The 23,249-nt window shown below is 49.6% G+C and overlaps 1 protein-coding gene across 1 annotated transcript in view; it reads left to right on the forward strand.

Moving 5' to 3' along the window:
- The window catches only part of pcbp4 (poly(rC) binding protein 4), a 32,880-nt gene that overhangs the window by 4,221 nt on the left and 5,410 nt on the right, over positions 1-23,249 (forward strand). The window contains 12 exon segments of the mRNA XM_086001282.1: positions 1,726-1,866; positions 2,327-2,350; positions 2,457-2,489; positions 3,134-3,209; positions 3,212-3,249; positions 6,694-6,825; positions 7,777-7,905; positions 9,757-9,831; positions 12,644-12,685; positions 14,823-14,904; positions 15,899-15,951; positions 22,328-22,497. Of these exon segments, the coding sequence (XP_085857408.1) occupies positions 1,744-1,866; positions 2,327-2,350; positions 2,457-2,489; positions 3,134-3,209; positions 3,212-3,249; positions 6,694-6,825; positions 7,777-7,905; positions 9,757-9,831; positions 12,644-12,685; positions 14,823-14,904; positions 15,899-15,951; positions 22,328-22,497 (977 nt within the window). The 5' untranslated portion in view covers positions 1,726-1,743.

A 23,249-nucleotide genomic window follows, 5' to 3' on the forward strand; every position in this document is an offset into this window, starting at 1 on the left:
GTTGCCCCCAGCGGCCTGTCTGTCATCGGTCGTGTTAAAATAAGCTAGAGATTCTGGTAACTGGCCGTGTGCGGACAGCTGAGAGAGATCAAAAGGCAGAAGGCCTGTACAGCTGCCCTCAATGCTTGTAACATCCCCTAAACTAACAACAGCCAGAGCCGTGTAAAACCATAGGGCTGTGTTCAGACTGTTGGACTAATGTTATTCTGGGCAGTGTGACCACGAGATTAATGACCCTGGGCGTAGGCTTACCCTCTCCAGGCCTTTTTTTTTAGGAGTTTAAAGGGCGTGTCAGATTCAGGAGTAGTTCAAAATATATGGGGTTTTGATTGATAGGGTAGGTAGTGAGAAATGGTTTCCACTGGCGGGAGGGTCAGTAACCAGAGGACACGGTTTAATGATCATTGGCAAAAGAACCAGAGGGGAGATGTCCTTTTTTTGTTTTTACAGAAGTTGCGAGTTGTTGTGATCTGGAATGCTCTGCCTGAAAGGGCGGTGGAAGCAGATTTAATAACTTTCAACAGGAATTGGAGAAATACTTGACAAGTAAAAGTTTAAGGGCTGTGGGTAAAGAGTGGGGGAGTGGGACTAATTAGATCGCTCTTTGTGGTTTATTTTATCACTTTCAATGATTGGGACAGTATATTTCTGCTTGCAAGAAATTCGTATTGCCAAACTTCACCCAGCAGCGTCCCTGCTCTTGGGTGAGTCCACGAATTTGTTTGAGAACCGCAGGAAGGATGTAGTCCATCATACAGGGGATAGCTGACTCAAAACTTGTCCTGTTCGCTTCTCCTGTGTAAAGGTCAGAGGTGAAGGAGCAGAGCTGGAATTAATTATTCAGGTGTGCCGTCAGTGAACTTTTGACAAGCTCAGGAGGACATGAGAAGAGCCAGGGTTGAGAAAAGGCCTTTCGGCCCATCAAAGCCTAGCCCTCTTGTACAATAGCTCTCAGTTACAACACCCAATTGTACTTTGAATGTCTGAAGGTTTATGTTTCCGACCCTAACCAACAGGTTGTTCCAAACATCCCTCACTCAGTGAAGCGCTTCCAAATATTTACCCAGGGAGTGGCTAGAATGTGGAACTCGCTACCAAATAGTGGTTGAGATGAATAGCACCGGCACAGCCCTGTTGGGCCGAATGGCCTGTTTCTGTGCTGTACTATGTTTTTAAAAAAAAAAAAATTCTCCGTTCAGTTTTAGTTATTTTTAATTTATGTCCTTTACTCTTAATTTCCTGACTTGATTTGAAATAATATTCTGGTGAGAATTGAGCTGCAGTTCAGCCAGTAAACGGCAAAGCTTTAGCATCACCTCCTGTAGCTTTGCACTTTTCTGCTGTTTACCCAGATCAGAGGAACCTGGGTAACCCCTCTCTTTCTCCCCCCCGCGCCACCCAAAAGGGGTGGCTCGATGTGTGGGCACCAGAGTTTTAAAATCCCGTAGTGGCACTGGTGTTTGCCCAGCCCCCGTGCAAATGAGGTGCCCTCTCCCACCGACCCCACAAACTCGAGGGCGCTGGTGGGTGCGATTCCTGGCCTGACCGTTGGCAATGCGACCTGAGGAATCTCATGCCAACAAACGGACATTGAAAGTCCCCGAGTCCGCCCACTCAGTGGGGTGGGTCACCTTTCCGAACCTCCCCATCTGTATTAATTCTGCTCCATTTGTATTTCTTTCATGTCCCAAGCCTTTATTGTAGTTGCTGTTCTCTCTCTTTCAGATTACAAACGTTCTCTTCATGCTAAGTGACAGTTTGATGTCCCCTGACACCGAGGTGCAGACGACAATGGATCAAACCGATTACAGTTCCGATGGAGGGCTGCACGTTACGCTGACTCTCCGACTGCTCATGCACGGCAAGGTACGTGACTGAGGAGTTGCCAAGCCTGCCCATAGTCCACAGGCACTCTGTTACCCGTGTTTTATAGTTACCCCCCCCCCCCCAGTGCCATTCCTAGACTCCTCTCCGCATCCTCACTGGGTGGGTTCTGAACGCCTTTCACACGCCAGTCAAGGGCACTCTGTATCTGGGCACGGTGGTGTATTTAATGGGCACGATGGTGGTTAATGGGCATGGTAGCGAGGTGGTTATGTTATTGGGCTAGTAATCCAGAGAATATGAGTTCAAATCTCACCATGATAATTTAAGAATTTTAATTTAATTTAATGAAACTGGTATAGTGTAGGAAAGTGGAGATGAGATAGAAGATCAGCCATGATCTTATTGAATGGTGCAGTAGGCTCAAGGGGCCAAATGGCCTACTCCTGCTCCTATTTCTTATGTTCTTATTATAACTGTTTTTCTCCTTTTCCCCTCACAGGAGGTTGGCAGCATCATTGGGAAGGTGAGTGCCCATCTCCTCTACCTTTATCGAGAAGATTTATTTACTGGCCCCTCCCCTAGGATGTTTCAGTGATTTCACCTGTTACTCAATTTCTTTTATTTTTCAGAAAGGCGACACGATAAAGAGAATGCGGGAGGAGGTGAGTTGTGTCTGGTCCATTCTCTGGTCATTTAATGTCCGCTATAGTCAAGGGGGCTGGAACTCCACTAATGGCCCAAGGCCATGAGGTCACTGATTGTGGTGGAATACTATTCTGCTGCTGCTGATTTTGCCACAGCGCCTCATGGATCCCCAGTTCTGGGCTGCTAGATCTATTTCACACAGCACAGTGCCACACTACACGATGGAGGGTGTCCTCACTGTAGAGATGCGATGTTGTCTTCACAAGAGCCGTGTGCTGGTCAATCCTCAATGCTATCGTGGACAGAAGTGTCTTCGGAAGGTTGGTGAGGACAAGGCTAAGTAGGTTACCCCCCTTGTGTTGGTTTCCTCACCACCCGACTTCGACCCAGTCTCGTAGCTACGTCCCTCAGAGTATGGCCTCTAACTAATCGAGGGGTGGGGGGGGTGGCGGATGGGGTTATATATTAGAATAGCAGATAACCGGGTGTGAGTTACAGGCTGAAATGTAATCGAAGGGTTCAGGTGGTTTATATATAGAATAATGGATACCTGGAGTGAGTTACAGGCTGGAATCTAAAGGAGGGGTTTGGGTGGTTTCTATATAAATGTTGCTCGCCTTGCTCTGTGTAGCCAGATAGATGTTTCCTGTTTCTTCTGCAGAGCACTGCCCGTATCAATGTGTCTGAGGGCTCGTGCCCTGAACGCATCATCACAATTACCGGTTCAATGGAGGCCGTCTCAAAGCGTTCACTATGATCACAAGCAAACTCGAGGAGGTAAGTGTGTCAAGAGATGTGCAGTGTGAATGGAGCAGCGCGTGAGGGGCGGGAGCTCGTGGGCTTCTCCAGGGAAACATTTGGAATTAAAGCCTGGCGAGTGGTAGATTGCATATCAAACGCACAAATTCATAGAATCATAGAAAGTTACGGCACAGAAGGAGGCCATTTGACCCATTGTGTCTGTGCCGGCCGAAAAGAGCTATCCAGCCTAATCCCACTTTCCAGCTCTTGGTCAGTAGCCTTGTAGGTTACGGCACTTCAGGTGCATAACCAAGTACTTTTTAAATGTGATGAGGGTTTCTGCTTCTACCACCCTTTCAGGCAGTGAGTTCCAGACCCCCACCACCCTCTGGGGAAAGAAGTTCTCCTCAAACTCCCCTCTAATCCTTCTATCAAATACTTTAAATCGATGCCCCCTGGCTATTGGCCTCTCTGCTGAGGGAAATAGGTCCTTCCTGTCCACTCTATCTAGGCCCCTCATAATTTTGTACACCTCACTCAGGTCTCCCCTCAGCCTCCTCTGTTCCAAAGAAAACAACCCCAGCCTATCCAATCTTTCCTCGTAGTCAAAATTCTCCAGTCCAGGCAACATCCTGGTAAATCTCCTCTCTAGTGCAATCACATCTTTCCTGTAATGTGGTGACCAGAACTGCACGCAGTACTTTAGCTGTGGCCTAACTAGTGTTTTATACAGTTCAAGCATAACCTCTCTGCTCTTGTCTTTATTAGCCGAGGCACAGAATATAAGTATCCTGTACGCCTTCTTAACCGCCTTATCTACCTGTCCTGCTACCTTCAGGGATCTGTGGACATGCACTCCAAGGTCCTTCTGTTCCTCTGCACTTCTCAGTGTCTTACCATTTATTGTGTATTCCCTTTCCTTGTTGGCTCTCCCCAAATGCAATACCTCACACTTTTCTGGATTGAATTCCATTTGCCATTTTTCTGCCCACCTGACCAGTCCATTGTTCTCTTCCTGCAGTCTACAGCTTTCTTCCTCACTATCAACCACACGGCCAATTTTAGTATCATCTGCAAACTACTTAATCATGCCCCCTACATTGAAATCTAAATCAATGTATACCACAATACGCAAGGGACCTAGTACTGAGCCCTGCAGAACCCCACTGGAAATACCTTCCCAGTCACAAAAACATCTGTTGACCTTTGCTACCAGCCAGTGAGCCAATTTTGGATCCAACTTGCCAATTTCTTCAGTTCTCTCTCTGATTCCTTGTCTTTTCTCTGGAGGGACCTCACAAGGTGAACTACAGCTTTGAAAATGGCAGTGATTTGGTTTTTGTTGTGCTTAAAAGATGAGGGCTGCTGGTGTTAGGACATGGCGAGTGTTTCTGCATTCAACCTTATCGCAAGTACAGTCCTGACCCAGCACTCCCAGGGCAGGTACAGCACGGGCTAGATACAGAGTAAAGCCCCTCTACACTGTCCCCATCAAACACTCCCAGGGCAGGTACAGCACGGGCTAGATACAGAGTAAAGCCCCTCTACACTGTCCCCATCAAACACTCCCAGGGCAGGTAGAGCACGGGCTAGATACAGAGTAAAGCCCCTCTACACTGTCCCCATCAAACACTCCCAGGGCAGGTACAGCACGGGCTAGATACAGAGTAAAGCCCCTCTACACTGTCCCCATCAAACACTCCCAGGGCAGGTACAGCACGGGCTAGATACAGAGTAAAGCCCCTCTACACTGTCCCCATCAAACACTCCCAGGGCAGGTACAGCACGGGCTAGATACAGAGTAAAGCCCCTCTACACTGTCCCCATCAAACACTCCCAGGGCAGGTACAGCACGGGCTAGATACAGAGTAAAGCGCTCACTGCACTGTCCCCATCAAACACTCCCAGGGCAGGTACAGCACGGGCTAGATACAGAGTAAAGCGCTCACTGCACTGTCCATCAAACACTCCCAGGGCAGGTAGAGCACGGGTTAGTTACAGAGTAAAGTGCTCACTGCACTGTCCATCAAACACTCCCAGGGCAGGTAGAGCACGGGTTAGTTACAGAGTAAAGTGCTCACTGCACTGTCCATCAAACACTCCCAGGGCAGGTAGAGCACGGGCTAGATACAGAGTAAAGCGCTCACTGCACTGTCCATCAAACACTCCCAGGGCAGGTAGAGCACGGGCTAGATACAGAGTAAAGTGCTCACTGCACTGTCCATCAAACACTCCCAGGGCAGGTAGAGCACGGGTTAGTTACAGAGTAAAGTGCTCACTGCACTGTCCATCAAACACTCCCAGGGCAGGTAGAGCACGGGCTAGATACAGAGTAAAGCGCTCACTGCACTGTCCATCAAACACTCCCAGGGCAGGTAGAGCACGGGCTAGATACAGAGTAAAGTGCTCACTGCACTGTCCATCAAACACTCCCAGGGCAGGTAGAGCACGGGTTAGTTAGAGTAAAGTGCTCACTGCACTGTCCATCAAACACTCCCAGGGCAGGTAGAGCACGGGCTAGATACAGAGTAAAGTGCTCACTGCACTGTCCATCAAACACTCCCAGGGCAGGTAGAGCACGGGTTAGTTACAGAGTAAAGTGCTCACTGCACTGTCCATCAAACACTCCCAGGGCAGGTAGAGCACGGGTTAGTTACAGAGTAAAGCTTCTTTTCCTTGTCCTAAAGCTCAGTTGGTGAGGGCAAGATAAGGACAGGACCAATCTCAGCAGTGATGTCCCTGGTAACTCAGGTTCCTACATTAAGAATGGCCATTTTGGTGGCGTATTGAAGGTATCGTGTGTCTGTGGAACTGTACCACACCCTCTACCCTCCGTAAACTAAAGCTCGTCCAACTCTGCTGCTCGTATCCTACCGCTCACCGTCCCGTTCACCCCTCCCCCTGTCCTCGCTCCCCTCCTTGACTCCCAGTGCCTCAAATTCAATGTTCTCATCTTTGTGTTTTAAATCCCTCCATGACCTTAACCCTCCCCAATGTTCCCTTTAAGCTGCGCAGCTCTCCGGACCTCCCGTGCAGCCGGCTCTTCAGTGGGGAAAACTGCGCATGAGCAGTATTTCGAATGAGCCACGCAGTCCTTTAAAGGGGCCGCGCACCGGAACCAAATTAATGGGAACAGTGCCCCTCCCTATGTCTCTAACCTTCCCGAGTTCCTCCGACTCCCTCTCCCTTCATCCCGCTATTGGATGCTGTGCCTTTAACTGCCTAGATCGCACGGAATTGCCTCCTTCAACCTCTCCATTTCTCTCCTAAAACAACCGCCTTGACCAAGTTTTTGGTAACGTCTTGGAATATCTCCTCCTTTGCTGCGGTGTTTTTCCTTGCAAAAGTACCTTGGAATGTGTTTATATGTTAATATATAATTTATTTCCCCCCTCCCTCCCTTTCCCCCTTCAGTGGCTTGGAGCCATTGTTGCTGACACACTGTACAATGTGATGGTCCTGTCTGTCCTCTGGTTCCAGGACCTCAGTACGTCGAGCATGAGTGATACCGCGAGGAGCAAGCCCCCAGTTACACTACGCCTGGTAATCCCCGCCAGTCAGTGCGGCTCGCTGATCGGAAAAGGAGGGTCAAAGATCAAGGAGATCAGAGAGGTGAGTTATTTGGCGGGGAGTTCAGTCACTGACTTCAGTGAGGGTAGGAGTCTTGGTCCAGCTGAGGGCAGCTTTGTACAGTCAAAGCAACTACATTGTAATGGCATTACTAATGCTAGTCCTGTACCACTGCACAGTAACTAATGCCTAGGCCAGGTACCAAACAATCCCATCTCCATGGGATTGGGCACCTCCTGTAACTAAAGCATCAGCACAGCGCTGCATACACCTGCCTGCAGGTTGCTGGGGAAGGGGCAGGTGATTTAACCCCTTTCCCACCAGCTGCTGCTTGTTCCCTGCTCGGCAGGTCAGGAATTCTCCACATCATGGAACAGTGTGTATGAGCGTCAGAACAAACCTGGCTCCTGCTGCTCCCTATCTTTAATGAGAGCAGAGAAGGTTAGGGAGACTTGAGCTGTTCAAAAATATGATTGGTTAAGGGGAAACTTTTTCCGTTAGACAGAGGACGCAGATTTAAAATAATTGGCAAAAGAACCAGAGTGGAGTTGAGAATTTTTTTAATGATCTGAAGTGCATTCTGTGAAAGGGCAGTGGAAGCAGATTCAATAGTAACTTTGTGGGGCAGTGGATAAATACTTGAAAAGGAGAAATTTGCAGGGCTATGGGGAAAGAGCAGGAGAATGTGGCTAGTGGGATAGCTCTTTCAAAGAGCTGGCACAGGCAGGATGGGCTGAATGACCACCTGTGGTGTATGATCCTACGATTATTATGTGATACTGGGGGAGGGTTTGACTCGGGCCATATCACCCAGCAGGGTGTGAGAAATTGATTCCGGGCCTATCATCAGTAGGGATGAGGGTTTGACATCCGAGCCTATGTGAGGGGGAAACGATACAAGGTTTCCTGAGATCTAAGTTTTCCCCAGCCTGATGTGATATATTGGTGCTCAGTTCTCCCTCTCTCTCTCTCTCTCTCTCTCATTTCCTGCAGTCCACTGGAGCTCAGGTCCAGGTAGCCGGAGACCTGCTGCCGAACTCAACCGAGCGTGCAGTCACCATCTCTGGGACCCAGGATGCGATTATCCACTGCATCAGGCAGATCTGTGCAGTCATTCTGGAGGTAAGAGCGATTCTTTGAATTAGGAGGTGCCAGTGCTAGTTCGAAACAGTCCTCCTGGCTGCTGCATGGAGCTGACAGAAAACAGGAAAAGGAGTATTCATCAGTAATAGCAACCCCGATTGGACACCGAGGGTCACCCGGGGCAGTCTTCAGGAAGGTGTGGAGCAGAGTAAATGTCTTGTTTGCAGAGGATGCCAAAATTAGTGGGATACAGTTCAAAGAGTTGAGTACCTGCCCTGGGAGTGTTTGATGGGACAGTGTAGAGGGAGCATTACTCTGTATCTAATCCGTGCTGTACCTGCCCTGGGAGTGTTTGATGGGACAGTGTAGAGGGAGCTTTACTCTGTATCTAATCCGTGCTGTACCTGCCCTGGGAGTGTTTGATGGGACAGTGTAGAGGGAGCTTTACTCTGTATCTAACCCTTGCTGTACCTGCCCTGGGAGTGTTTGATGGGACAGTGTAGAGGGAGCTTTACTCTATCTAACCCCGTGCTGTACTTGGCCTGGGAGTGTTTGATGGGACAGTGTAGAGGGAGCTTTACTCTGTGTCTAACCCTTGCTGTACCTGCCCTGGGAGTGTTTGATGGGATACTGGTTGTCTGAACTGGCAAGTGTTCCATTCCCCAACAGTAACATCCCTGAAATTGATGAGCTCAAGATTCATGCGATCAGTGAAGTGTGATGTGGTCACGGAGGCAACAGGAAGGGGCTAGAGGAGGGGACAGATTTCGAGGTGAGAAGTCAAAGGGAACAAAATTTGCTCTCATTAGATATTATAGGAATGAAATGATCTAGGTTCGGAAAAGAATGAAGGGAGTTAATGAGGTGAATTATGAGAGGAACTTTCTCGGAAACTGAGGTAGAAGTACAGAGGACAAGAAAGTAACAAGTAATTGTCATTTAAGGAGTAAATCCCTAGATATAGCTAGAGCTGGTGAAGGACTGCGCCCCACAGTACAGGACAGCGCCAAGACTAAAGAGGCACAAGACTGACGCCAAGCTTGGCCTTGAAAAACCTGGGGGTTGGAGGAGGAAAGGAAGGGTGGAGCTCCACAGGTTTGAAGTGCTGGGAAAGAAGGAGTTGGAGTTCGAGACTGTACAATGGGTCCTGATTTCAGTACAGTGGAAGTGCGGGTGGGATCCTGGGCTTTCACCTTGGGGAGAATGAGCGAAGAAAGTTCAGAACAGCGGGGGCTATGGTGTGAATAAAATAGACAGACAGGAAAGGTTGTGATGAAATGAGGCGGAAAAGGCAGCACCTGTGAAATGAGCTGCTTTGCATTCAGTGTGGAGCCTCGCCAGATGTGGAAAGAGTATTCAAGCCTTGGTCTTTCTCGAGAGTTCCTCGCTACGGTAAAGAAAGTCTTTGGAACAAAAGCAGTGGAGGAGCAGGAGCCTGAATCTTGGAGCTCTGCTTGTACAAGACGTGACTGAAGCAGTTGAGTGTTGCAGGGCGCAAACCTCCCTTTTCAGTACAGGAAGCCGGCGGCCTCCACCTGGTGCTCTGACTGGAAGGTCAGCCTATAGGGAGTTACGAGGCCTGAGGCCTGCTCCCCTCACTCTGCTGAAGCCCCATGGTACGGTGGTGCAGGTCACCGATTTCCCTCCCTTTCTGAGCCCTAGTGTTGTGCTGTGGATGCTCAGTCATTGAGTATATTCAAGACTGAGATCGATAGATTTTTGGACTCTTAAGGGAATCAAGGGATATGGGGATCGGGCTGGAAAGTGGAGTTGAGGTAGATGATCAGCCATGATCTTATTGAATGGCGGAGCAGGCTCGAGGGGCCCTATGGCCTACTCCTGCCCCTATTTTGTATGTTCCTAATCATTGTGTTTCTTGTCCTTTTGTAGTCTCCGCCCAAAGGTGCCACCATTCCCTACCGTCCCAGCCTTGGACCTGGACCTGTTGTGTTCTCCGGTGGGCAGGTAAGCACGAATGGCGCACAGTTGGCACTGGGCCATTCGTTAACTCCCGGGCTTGGCCAGCAAGTGTTACCGGTTCCTTGTTCCCTTATTAACGGGATGTGAGGTGTTCAGTGCAGTTACCATTCTTAATGTATGAGCCTATTGGGGTCCACTCAAGGGGGCATTTGGTGGATCCCGCACTCCAGTCATACCATCAGTGGAGCCCTACTGCATCGGGAGCCCCCAGTGCTGCCAAGGATTGAGGAGGATCTGATGTCATGAGGCAAATAGGTCACATGCAGGCTACTGGGGCACCAAACTCAGCCAGGTGGGCGGGGGTGTGGCTGCGGCAGCTTACTGTTGCATGAGTGACTGCCACAATTTTGAGATCGGGTGCTGGCCGAAATGAGGCGGGACCTGAGCAGATGTCGTTCCGTCTCTCGACTGATCAATTCGCTCCTCGCCGAGGCCGACTGGAGTGGCCGGCCGATTCGCTCCTCGCTGAGGCTGGCTGGAGTGACCGGTTGATTCGCTCCTCGCCGAGGCTGGCTGGAGTGACCGGTTGATTAGCTCCTCACCGCGGCCGGCTGGAGTGACCGGTCGACTCGCTCCTCGCCGCGGCCGACTGGAGTGACCGGTCGATTCGCCGAGGCCGACTGGAGTGACCGGTCGATTCGCTCCTCGCCGAGGCTGGCTGGAGTGACCGGTCGACCCGAGACTAGACAGAAAAGCTTCCATTTTTGATGGGGTTGGCACTTTTTCTTCGCACTTGTGTGACAATCCTTGTCCACTACTTTAGTAGAGGTGCTAACCCTTTTAACTAATCGGGTTAACACGTAGGTTAAAGCTCAGACTTGAATTTTCGATTATTAATCTGCACCGTTGAGGAATCGAGTTCAGCCAGCACAAATGTCAAGTGGTGGCCCTGGATCCAACCCCAGTGTGCCCTTCAGACCCCCCCCGCCCCCAAGCTCGGCACCGAGTCTGCTGGCTTCCACCATTCTCCCCTTAGTCTCCGAAGAATAAAAGTGCCACCAAATGCTCAGTGGCTGTGTATCTAGCCTCGGTTCATGGGTTATCATCTTTCAGTACTCTGCACACACTTCACACTGCTGTCCGACTGACGCTGGTGCTAGGAGGTGTACTGTGAGTGGAGTGGGGGGGGGGGGGGGCTGTTTGAAGTAAGCGCTTTAGTCAGTGGTTTGTGTATGATGCCACTTCACTCCTGTTGGGAGTCTTTTATTAATGTGTCCCTCCTTCGACTTTTGGCACATTTTCTATGAAAATAACCGGGAGCTGGAGGAGTAGAGCAATTAGAATGAGGGATTAATTCAGTTAAATGCTGACTCGCTAATGGGATTTGTGGCAGCTGCTGCTGGTCTCGTGGAAACTGTTTTTATTCCGGCTGAATGTTCTATCCTCTTCTGTGTAAATATAAAGCTACCTGCCAGGCCCCTGTGCTTGTACTCTCCTGTGTTGTGTAGAGTTTGACAGTGCCCTGCCACTTTAATGCTCCCCTCAAGCAACTGAGAAACTGGACAGACCCTCTCTAACGCACTCCGATTCCACGGGCTCGGACTCCCCCACTTTAATGTGGAGCCCGTGGTTACATTCTCCTCCAGACTCTAATCCCTGTGGAAAACTTGCTGCAGATGAATCCGACTTCACTGTTACATAAAATTACATGAGCTATACAGAACAGAAACAGGCCTTTGGCCTAACCAGTCCATGCTGGCGATTATGCTCTACTCCAGCCTCCTCCCATCCTTCCTCCTCTAACTCGATCAGCATAACCCTCTATTCCCTTCTCCCTCATATGCTTGTCTAGCCTCCCCTTAAATGCATTGATACTATTTGCCTCAACCACTCCCTGTGATAGCGAGTTCCACATTCTCGCCACACTCTGGGTAAAGATGTTTCTGAATTCCCTATTTGATTTCTTGGTGACTATCTTATATTGATGGCCTCTAGTTCCCCACAAGTGGAAACACACTCTATCAAAACCTTTCATAATTTTAAAGACCTCTCTCAGGTCACCCCTCAGCCTGTTCATTCTTTCCTGATGGGCATAACCTCGCACTAATGTTGGTGAACTGGAGGAAAACCAATCCCCTCACTCCCCTATCAAACCCCCTCATTACAGCCTGCTACTGTATTTATTAGTCACACCCAACTGCAGAGACTTTTTACACTGTTGTTAAAGAACTTGCATTTATACAGTGCTTTCACGACCTCAGGACGTCCCAAAGTGCTTTACAGCTAATGAAGTACTTTAGAAGTGTAGTCACTGTTGTAATGTAGGAAACATGGCAGCCACTATGTGCACAGCAAGCTCCCACAGAAAGCAATGACTAGATAATCTGTTTTTTAGTGATGTTGATTGAGGGATGAATATTGGTCAGGACACCGGGGAGAAATCCCATGTTCCTCTTTGAAATAGTACCATGGAAGCTTTTACATCCGCAGACATGGCCTCGGTTTAACATCTCTTCTAAAAGATGGCACCTCCGACTGTGTAGCACTCCTTCAGCACTGCACTGGAGTGTCAGCCTGGATTTTGTGATCAAGTCTCTGGTGTGGGGCTTGAACCCACAACCCTCTGACCCAAAGGCAAGAGTGCTACCCACTGAGCCACAGCTGACATGGGTTTTGAAGTCCTTTATTTGTCACATGACTGCCCTGGATCAGTTTTTCAGGTAAAGTTTTTAGGGAGTTGGTTGCTAGGGGTGATGCGAGACACAGGCCCCTTCATTCTGGCTGGAGACTGAGCCTCTCATAGCTGTTAGTGAGGCGTGTATTCAAACAGTGCCTTATTCTTTAAATTCTCTTTCAGGCCTACACCGTCCAGGGGCAGTTTGCAGTCCCTCATCCAGATGTAAGTGAAATTCAAATAGTTGTAGCTTGTACACAAGACTATGTTTTGAGAAGTCAGTTGGGATTGGGAATCTGGCCAATTGTCCACCCCGGCCCAGGGGCATTCAGTCCAATCGTAAGGCCTCAAACTGCCCCCTTTGGCTGAAATCGGCTGCTTAGCACAGCCCTGGCCCTTTCCTGGACGGTGTATTTACCCACTGAGCCATTGGAGGCGGGTAGGCTGCAGTGTGCTTTTTAATGAGACCCACCCTACCCCCACAAGGCAATAATCTGGTGATGTGCAGGGGGCTTCTTCTGGCGGCAGACAGGCAGTGTTCTTGACGATCGAGCTGGCGACTGCAGCCGCCAACTCGGTGCCACTTGGAAATCCAGCCTGCTGGCTGCTTAGCCAAGAGACTGGCTCCGTGCCCACTGGTGGGCTCACTGCTCGTCTGTTCAGGGCAATGGTCGGAGTGGAGTTCGAGGGTGCCCGTCTTGTTAGCTGATCTTAGCCGGGTGTCCTCTTTGCAGGAAGATCAGCTGCATTTCTTGCTCCTGAGCGATCCAGTGACTGCGTGGAGCTCGGGTGAGGACAGGATTGGGACCTCCCCCTACGGTCGCCTAGCCAGCCTGAGCTCTCTGCCAATAGTCCGCTTGAATCCTGCCATCCAAAATGAGTCGCCAACCTTGGGGGAGGCGGACACGGACACACAGAAATTCACACAATACCGCCCATTGAGAAGCGAATCGCCCAGGGCCACACTGCCACTCGCAGCTCGTGTCGAATTAAACCCCTGCATTCTTTCCTATGCAGCTGAGCTCTCGTACCTGCAAAGAGACTTTGTCAAGAGTTTTCATGTTTGAATAAAGATTTCTATTGAAAATACAGTGTAGGGGGATGGGTGGTGCAGTGAGTTAGACACTGATTGCTTTTACACTGGGGCTGTTTTCATTCGGACTTGGAGACCGCTTTCTGTGAACCGTGGGCAGTCTCCTAGAATCCGATTTAACAGCACCAGTTTAAAAAAAAAAATTTTAAAAAAAAACTGCTTTGCCAGCCTTTCGGCTGCTGGGCCTGCGTTTGAAACCAGCCTGGAGTGGATGCGGGGGTCCGGGGGGCCCCACGGAGTGGATGCGGGGGTCCGGGGGGCCCCACGGAGGGGATGCGGGGGGCCCCACGGAGTGGATGCGGGGGTCCGGGGGGCCCCACGGAGTGGATGCGGGGGTCCGGGGGGCCCCACGGGGTGGATGCGGGGGTCCGGGGGGCCCCACGGGGTGGATGCGGGTGTCCCCACGGCGTGGATGCGGGGGTCCGGGGGTCCCCACGGCGTGGATGCGGGGGTCTCTCGCAAAGTGAGTTTGACAGTCTCAGCCCAGTGGCACACTTAAAACTGCCCTTAATTGGCAGAAGGCTCAGGGAGACCACGGGATGGCTGGTACGGTAGATGACAAAATGGCCACGGTGGAAGTCATCTTCTGTGGCTGGGCCTGAGGCCTGTTACTAGGTAGAGTAGAGAGAGCAGTTAACAGTGGGAATGTCCGAATCCATCGCCCAGTAGTAACATCCCTCATCTCCGTGAGCGCAAAGCAACGGTTTAAGATAACTGTTTGTTAGTTATTTCATAACCAGTTCTTCCATCTAGTGACAGATGCAGGCAACATTACCAGCTTCTACTGGAGACTGCTGGATAAGACTGGTTCAGACCAGCAGACTGGTTTCAATTGGGACTGGTGCAGAGGTTGCAGGGTAGTTTCACGATCTCCGCCATATCCGAGAACCAGTGCCGAAATTCCAGGCAAAAACTGAGAGGCGCTCGTCCGCCTGATCCGATCCCCGGCCACCTGGAGCTACTGGGCGGACACAGTTTTCCCCTCCCCTCTCACTCTGCTGGGAGGGCACGGCTCTCCCGTGCCCTCTCGCCCTCCTCACTCTGCTGGGACGGCACGGCTCTCCCCGCCCACTCGCCCTCCTCACTCTGTTGGGACGGCACGGCTCTCCCCTGCCCCCTCACCCTCCCATTCTGCTGGGAGAGTGCGGTGCCAAGTCAAGGATGCAACAGTTTTGAGAAGTTTGAGAATGAGACGGTCCCAAGCCGCGCGCACTGCCATGTTGGTTATTTTTGATTGCTGATCCTTGGTTTTCCCATCCTGCTTTGCAGTTGTCCAAACTTCACCAGCTGGCTGCACAGCACGCTTCCTTCAACACAGTGAACCAGTCCTCCTCCTCCTCCTCGTTTGCTGGTACGTATTAAACACGGTTAGAGAGAGTGAGGGACAGTAACTGTCCTCAATTTAGTGTATTAGAGAGAGGGACAGTAACTGTCCTGTCAGTGCAGTGTATTAGACAGTGAGACAGTCTGTCCTGTCAGTGCAGTGTATTAGACAGAGTAAGACAGTAACTGTCCTGTCAGTGCAGTGTATTAGACAGTGAGGCAGTAACTGTCCTGTCAGTGCAGTGTATTAGACAGTGAGGCAGTAACTGTCCTGTCAGTGCAGTGTATTAGACAGTGAGGCAGTAACTGTCCTGTCAGTGCAGTGTATTAGACAGCGAGACAGTAACTGTCCTGTCAGTGCAGTGTATTAGACAGAGTGAGGCAGTAACTGTATTGTCAGTCTAGTGACGACTTGACATTTGGCAGACACAAGCCAGCTAAGTGAATCACTGTAAAGCGATATAAATCATCCTTAAAACTTTGTTTAAGTAGGCTGGCTGACTACCTGGTTGGGGTGGGATCGAGGATTTTAAAGGATTAAGTACAAACCAATGATTGAAGCTGTGTGGAATAGGCGGGTTCCTGTGGTGCAGAGGCCTTTTTAAAGGAAGGCTTTTGGTCAATAATGTGGATGTCAAGTCTGCTGGGTTCTGGTGTTTTGCTTGATTTACCTTTAGGGCTGGGGAGAAGCTTGGTCCAACATTTTCTCAGGCCATTAAATGGATTTGCGTACCATCCATGACGCTGATTTGAAACTGGACTGTGTCCTTCTCTAAACATTCTGTGTCTGGTCATGTTCCTCTGTCCTGTCTGTGTGTCCCTCCCTGCTCTGTCTCTGTCCCTAACTGTCAGTATTCACTCTCTGTCCCTGGCTATGTTTCTCTGTTCTGTCTCTGTGTGTCTGGCTGGGTCTCTCTCTCCTGTTTCTGTCCCTAGCTCTCTTGTGTCTCGCTCTGTCACTCTTTTGGTCTGGCTGCATCTTTCTCTGTCCCTGGCACTAACCTGTTTCTTCTTTCCTGCAGGATTGGACAGCAGTGGTCAGACTACATCTCAGGAGCTCCTGATTCCGAATGATGTAAGTAGAGCTGGGCCTGTCATGTGTTAGCGAGCACTGGGCTGTAATATGGATGGTGAACTGACACATGTGGTAAACCACTTTTATCGTTACACTATAGTTATCTCTGTTGTATTGTTATCACCGTTATCACTGTTGTATCACGATACGAGGTCGCCTCTTGTCGCGCTGTTATACCTGGGCTGACCACCTCCGACTCCGCCCATGGCTCCACCTACCTGCCCAGGTATAAAGGTAGTCGACTGGCTGGTATTCCTCCTTGTTGGACCCGATCACCCACGAGGGTGGGCTCTGTTATTTAGTCAATAAAAACCTTTAGTTACGTTCCTAACTCGTCGCTTTTTATTGGACGAATTGATAGGTATATCAACACACAACGTGATCCTTTCGCACTCCATTTCAAGTTGGTTAGTGCTCATGATGTAAGCTTGTGCAGCCTGCGATTGTCGGACTAGTGTTCCCTTGGCTGCGTTCTGGGTCTAGCCAAGTCTGATCTGGTAACTTGATTGCCAAACTATATAAGTAAGCTGCTTAAAATTCATATCATTAAGTTAGTGACGGCATGGAACTGGTAGGACAGGCAATGGATATAAGGGAGAGCAATGGGTTTGCAGGAATCTTGACAATGGGGGGGGACTAAACAGATTTGAATGTCAATAAATGCCGGGTGACGCACGCTGGAACAGTGAAAGGGTTCACCATGACGTGGAGAGAAGGGGCCCCAGAGGTCCTCTGGTTATACGTCGCTAACGTACCCAGTTACAACCCTCCAGAGGAAGGGTGGAATGAATGAAGGGTGGGGAAAGAGCTGAGCAGGACAGCAGGGGTTGATGTAAAAAGGTGGACTGGGATTAATGACGCTGCACAGATCACAGGCATCAAACCAGGAGGAGAACTGTTAAGCGGAGCCCAGATCCAAAACAGCCAGTCAACAATCCGGTTCAAGAGGAGACTCGAGCCTGGACTTGAGTCTTTGTTCAATGAAAGTGACACATTAACTTGTTTCGCTGTGATTTATGCTCCAGTGGTGTTTTTTATTTGCTTCCCCATCACTCCTGAAAGTGCCGCACCCTCGCCAAAATGGCCATTCCTCCTGTGTAAGCCTGGACAGAGTATTGATAGGGTCTAGAAACATAGAAACTAGGAGCAGGAGTAGGCCATTTGGCCCTTCGAGCCTGCTCCGCCATTCAACCAGATCATGGCGGATCATCCAAACCCTAGCACCCGGTCCCTACACCGACAGCCATCCCACCCAAGCCCTATCCCCGTAACCCCGCGTATTTAATCCCCCCTAACACTAAGGGCCAATTTTTATCATGGCCAATCAACCTAACCAGCGCATCTTTGGACTGTGGGAGGAAACCGGAGCACCCGGAGGAAACCCGCGCAAACATGGGGAGAATGTGCAAACTTCACACAGACAGTCACCCGAGGCCGGATTTGAACCCGGGTCCCTGGCGCTGTGAGGCAACAGTGCTAACCACTATGCCACCGTGCTGCCCACCGTATTCAACCATGTAATCATTGCAGACGAGCCTGATCCTCTGCTCTGGCACTGTCCAGCAGATGCCACTGAGCTCAATCCTGTATGCTGTGCCCTTCTGGGCAAATAAAACTGGAGAGGATAAAAAAAAGCTTGCTGCAGATGCCGCCCCCACAGAGCCGGCATCTGTTTAAAGTGAGGCGAGGCGGGGCGGCAGTGACGTCTCTCCATCTGTTAGTGGCAGATCAGTGAAGCTTTGATCAGTAAATCGCCCTCCATGAGCCTGTGCTCACTTCATCTTGGCGATCGGCTAGCATGAGTTAGGCAGCACTTGGTCATCTTCACTGATCGAGGGAATGTTGCCCGCGGCTGCACCGGATCCTGTCCCGTCCCCTACCCAAACATTGAGGTCAACTTGCTCCATCAAGGCAGGCAAGTTAGTGACAGCTGACCCTGGGAGGGTGACCTCTGATCTCAAATGACCCTGCTGGGATGTCGGGTGGGGGGGGGGGCGGGGGCCACCTTGCTCCAGTGCTATTCAAACCATTCTACAGTGGCACCTCGGGTCCCATTGTTAAAGATTTCAGGCAATACTGCCTCTTCCTCGCTCCAACAGACGAGTGCTACAAGGAACTTCTAGATTCTAGCATGGTCCCCGTAGATTGAAAGATAGCAAATGTAACCCTGCTATTCAAGAAAGGAGGGAGCGAGAAAACTGGGAACTATAGACCAGTTGGCCTGACATCAGTAGTAGGGAAAATGCCAGAATCTATTATTAGGGTCGTGGTAACAGGGCACTTAAATCATATGATTGGGCAGAGTCAACGCTGATTTATGAAAGGGAAATTGTGTTTGACAAATATTCGTTTTTTGAGGTTGTAACTGGCAGGGTAGATAAGTGGGAACCAGTGGATGTGGTGTATTTGGATTTTCAAAAGGCATTCGATAAGGTGCCACAAGAGGTTATTACACAATTTGGGGCTCATGGGATTGGGGTAATATATTAGCATGGATTGAGGATTGGTTAAAGGACAGAAGAAAGAGTATTAATGACTTGGATGAGGGGACTGAGTGTAATGTATCCAATTTGCTGATACAAAGCTAGGTGGAAAGTAAGTTTGTGAGGAGGCTGCAAAGGGATTTAGATAGGTTAAATGAGTGGGCAAGAACATGGCAGGTGGAATATAATGAGAAATGTGAAGTTATCCACTTGGTAGGAAAAATAGAACAGCAGAATATTTTTTAAATGCTGAGATTGGGAAATGTCTACCTCACTGTTTACATATAGCGACTACTTCACAATATATGAACTGACTGTACTTTGCACTATAACCAGGGCGACTGTACTTCATAGAATAAATGGAGGGACTGTCTGTCCAGAGTGCTGGTGCCTCGCTATATCTGGAGTATGCATTGTTAGCTGTCGTGATGCCCTGTTTGGACTGACGGTGTTTGTGATGGGGTCTGTACCATATCCCTGTGAATCAGTGCGAGGCTGGCGCTGCCGTCCTCTGATCTGTTGCTCCCGTCCCGCTGAAGGACAGTTCTCTGCTGCACCGGGCAGGAATCGAGCAGCAATTCCCGGCATGTGGTGAATGCGAGGCAGGGTCACAGCCTCTGCAAGGACCGTGCCTATAAATAGTCAGTCAGCAGTGCCACACAATGCTCTCTTCAAATTCCGGCAGTGTCGAGTGACAAAGGCAGAAAGGAATGCCGTCCAGACAACACACGCCATCCGCCTTTTGAAATTCAGAACAAGAATGAAGAGCTATCTGTTTCGGGACAGGGCTGGAGAGACTCTAACTGTGCTGTAGGTCAGAGTGCTGCTGTGTGAAGCAGGCTGGCTTCGACATCCCATAGGGTGTACTGCACGTTCTAGGAATCTGTAGTTTCGAAACTACATTGGGGAATTTCACATCAATATGAAAGACAGACTTGCATTTCTATAGCGCCTTATACAACCGTGAGACGTCCCAAAGCACTTTACAGCCAATTAAGTACTTTTGAAGTGTAGTCACTGTTGTAATGTAGGAAATGTGGCAGCCAATATGCCAACAGCAAGGTCCCACAAATAGTAATGTGATAATGACCAGATAATCTGTTTTATTGATGTTGGTTGAGGAATAAATAAGAGATGGCTGCAGAGATGATGGATGCATTGGTTTTGATGTTCCAAAATTCCCTAGATTCTGGAATGGTTTGAATGGATTGATAGGTAGCAAACATAACCCTGCTATTCAAGAAAGGAGGGAGAGAGGAAGCGGGGAGCTATAGGCCAGTTAGCCTGATATCAGTAGTCGGGAAAATGCTAGAATCTGTTTTTAGGGACATGGTAACAGGACACTTAAATCATATGATTGGGCAGAGTCAACACTGATTTATGAAAGGGAAATTGTGTTTGACAAATCTGTTAGTTTTTTGAGGGTGTAACTAGCAGGGTAGATAAGGGGGAACCAGTGGATGTACTGTATTTGGATTTTCAAAAAGTATTCGATAAGATGACATACAAGAGGCTGTTGCACAAGATAAGAGCTCATGGGGTTGGGGGTAGTATATTAGCATGAATAGAGGATTGGGTAAAGAACAGAAAACAGTAGGAATAAACGGGTCATTTTCAGGATGGCAGGTGTGAGTTATCACAAGGATCAGTGTTTGGATTTCAGCTATTTATAATCTATATCAGTGACTTAGATGAGGAACCAATTATTCAAGTTTGCTGATAAAGCTAGGTGGGAAAGTAAGCTATGAGCAGAGAAATTTAGACAGGTTAAGTGAGTGGGCAAGGTAGCAGGTGGAGTATAATGTGGGGGAATGTGAAATGAGCCACTTTGGTAGGAAGAATAGAAGAGTAGAATATTTTTTAAAAGGTGGGAAACTTCCTTTATGCAGAGGGATTTGGGTGTCCTCATACATGAAGCACAAAGTTAACGTGCAGGTGCAGCAAGCAATTAGGAAGACAAATGGTATGTTTGGCTTTATTGCAAGGGAATTGGAGTATAAGAGTAAGGAAGTCTTGCTGCAATTATATAGGGCCTTGGTGAGGAGAAATTTCTTCAAAGGGTTGTGAATCTTTGGAATTCTCTACCCCCGAGGTCTGTGGATACTCAGTCGTTGAGTATATTCAAGACTGAGATCGATAGTTTTTTGGACACTAAGGGAATCGAGGAATATGGGGATTGGGTGGGAAAGTGGAGTTGAGGTAGATCATCAGCCATGGTCTTATTGAGTGGCGGGGCAGGCTCGAAGGGCCCTATGGCCTCCTCCTGCTTCTATTTCTTCTTTTTACTGTAATCACCAATCCCAGTCCTTATGTTCTTCTGACTCGGGCGCCTGTGCTACACTGAACCACGGCTGACAGCTGTGGGATTTGGGCAGTGGGAGTTGAGGTGTTGTAAATCTGGATGCAGGGTGGCCTCTGTGAACCGGGCTCTCCCATCCCTCATACATTAACTCTCCCTATTTCCAACAAGCCAGTGTTTTTGCCTTGTTTGGCAGATTATTCAGTCAGAAAGTGCTAATGTTTGCTGTCAGCCTTACTCTCACCAGGCTCCCTCAGCAGAGCTAGTCTCGCTGGTGTGTCTGGACCTCCGCTTCCTGTGGGGTAATCCCCCAGTGGAGTTTCAGTGCTGTTCCTTCTCCTTCTCTCGCTGTCCAATGATTGAAGCTAGTGACTGTTGTATCACCCATAAGACCAAGTGAATGGTCCTGTCGAAAGGACACAGTCTATCCCGTCTTGAGTTCATAGCTGCAGACATCCCAAGTCTCCACATTCACCGGTGAGGGTCTGCGCTGTCGCCTGAGGATTGCGATTTGATGCCAAAGCACAGTCTCGTTTGCAAAAGTAGAAAATGTATGAGCTACTGTCAAGCTCCTGGAGGTGGGAGAGACCTGGTCAAAGTAGCAGAGACACCAGGCTCTGTGGCAATTCCCAGACTTACTTTGCTCTAAGCTCCTGTGTGAAATATACCTGGGGCAGTCCCAGTCCAGATCCTGGAGGGTGTGGGCCTGCAGCACAATTCCACCTTCAACTTGGGCACCAATTGTCAACAGGAACGGGAAAATGTCTGGGTACAGTATGGGGCTCTCTTGAGGTTGAGTCTGAGATATATTCTGGGTCAGTGTGGATAGAGCTTTACTCTGTATCTATCCCGTGCTGTACCTGCCCTGGGAGTGTTTGATGGGGCAGTGTAGAGGGAGCTTTACTCTGTATCTGACCCCATTCTGTACCTGCCCTGGGAGTGTTTGATGGGACAGTGTAGAGGGAGCTTTATTCTATCTAACCCGTGCTGTGTCTGCCCTGGGAGTGTTTGATGGGACAGTGTGGAGGGAGCTTTACTCTGTATCTGACCCCATTCTGTACCTGCCCTGGGAGTGTTTGATGGGACAGTGTAGAGGGAGCTTTACTCTGTATCTAACCTGTGCTGTACCTGCCCTGGGAGTGTTTGATGGGACAGTGTAGAGGGAGCTTTTCTCTATCTGACCTGTGCTGTACTTGCCCTGGGAGTGTTTGATGGGACAGTGTAGAGGGAGCTTTACTCTATCTGACCTGTGCTGTACCTGCCCTGGGAGTGTTTGATGGGACAGTGTGGAGGGAGCTTTACTCTATCTGACCTGTGCTGTACCTGCCCTGGGAGTGTTTGATGGGACAGTGTGGAGGGAGCTTTACTCTGTATCTAACCCGTGCTGTACTTGATGGCTTCCTGTGTATGTGAGAAGTGTTGTGTTGATGCTGACACTGGGTGCCTGAACTCTCCAGCAGCTCGATGGGCACAGAAACTACTCATGATTTTCTCTTTTTTTAAATAAAAAGGATACAGGAAGGGAGCCATTAACTGGCCAGTCCTGGACTGCTCAGTGTTTTACTAACCCGTGTTTGTTTATTTCCCCCAACAGTTAATAGGCTGCATCATCGGGAGGCAGGGCAGCAAAATTAACGAAATCCGGCAGATGTCCGGTGCCCAAATCAAGATCGACAATCAGGTCGACGGATCGACTGAGCGACTCGTTACAATCACGGGAGGTCCCCTGAACATCAACTTGGCCCAGTACCTCATAAACGCATGGTAAGGAAACCTGGCGGCCTACCCCAGCATGGTACTGGAAGAGGCTGAGCACCATAACAGGTAGAGGGACTGGCCTTCTGCTGGCAGTGGGCACAGGTTTGGTGCTGGGTTACAGTGGGCTGTTTGAGGAGTGAAGGGCGCAGTGGGTCAAACCAAGCCAACTTGGTTAAGCACCCAATAAGTCAACTTGGTTAAGCACCCAATAAGTCAACAGGGTTAGGCAGAGGGGGGCCGTTCGGAGCATTTAATTTCTTTCAACATGTGTCCTGCCCTCTCTTGTAATCTGAGGACAAGCAGGACCTTCAACCTCAGGCGTCCAGTTCCCAGGGCAGTGTGAATTCCATTCTACTCTCGCACCAGGAGACACAGGAGAGTGAGCTTGAAGTTGGGTCACCTGCCAATGTTCTCTCTCCATTGAAAGCACTGGCCTCTGCTCACTGTCTTCTCACAGCGATCGGGGCCTCTTTCTTTTCTCCAATCCTCCTCTCTCGCTGGGGTTCAACAGGCATTGCCCGCCCTCTAGTAACCCAACCAAGTGGCCATTCTTCATACGTGAGCCTAGACGGCAAGTGCCAAAAGGGCTGTTTGACCATGAGGTGCATTGTGGCTCAGCCTTGCCTGTCTTGACTCAAGTGTTCACACGTGCATTATGCAGCTGTTTGTGTGTGGTGAGGGGGGTCACTGGGGAGTGAATAGGAGTGGGAACCCTGGCGAAATTCTCCCCATTCCCCCACCAAATTCGTGCTGCAGTA

The sequence above is a fragment of the Somniosus microcephalus genome, chromosome 11, assembly GCF_052327205.1.
Source record: "Somniosus microcephalus isolate GS21.2 chromosome 11, FLI_Smic_1.0, whole genome shotgun sequence".
Classification (NCBI taxonomy): Eukaryota; Metazoa; Chordata; class Chondrichthyes; order Squaliformes; family Somniosidae; genus Somniosus; species Somniosus microcephalus.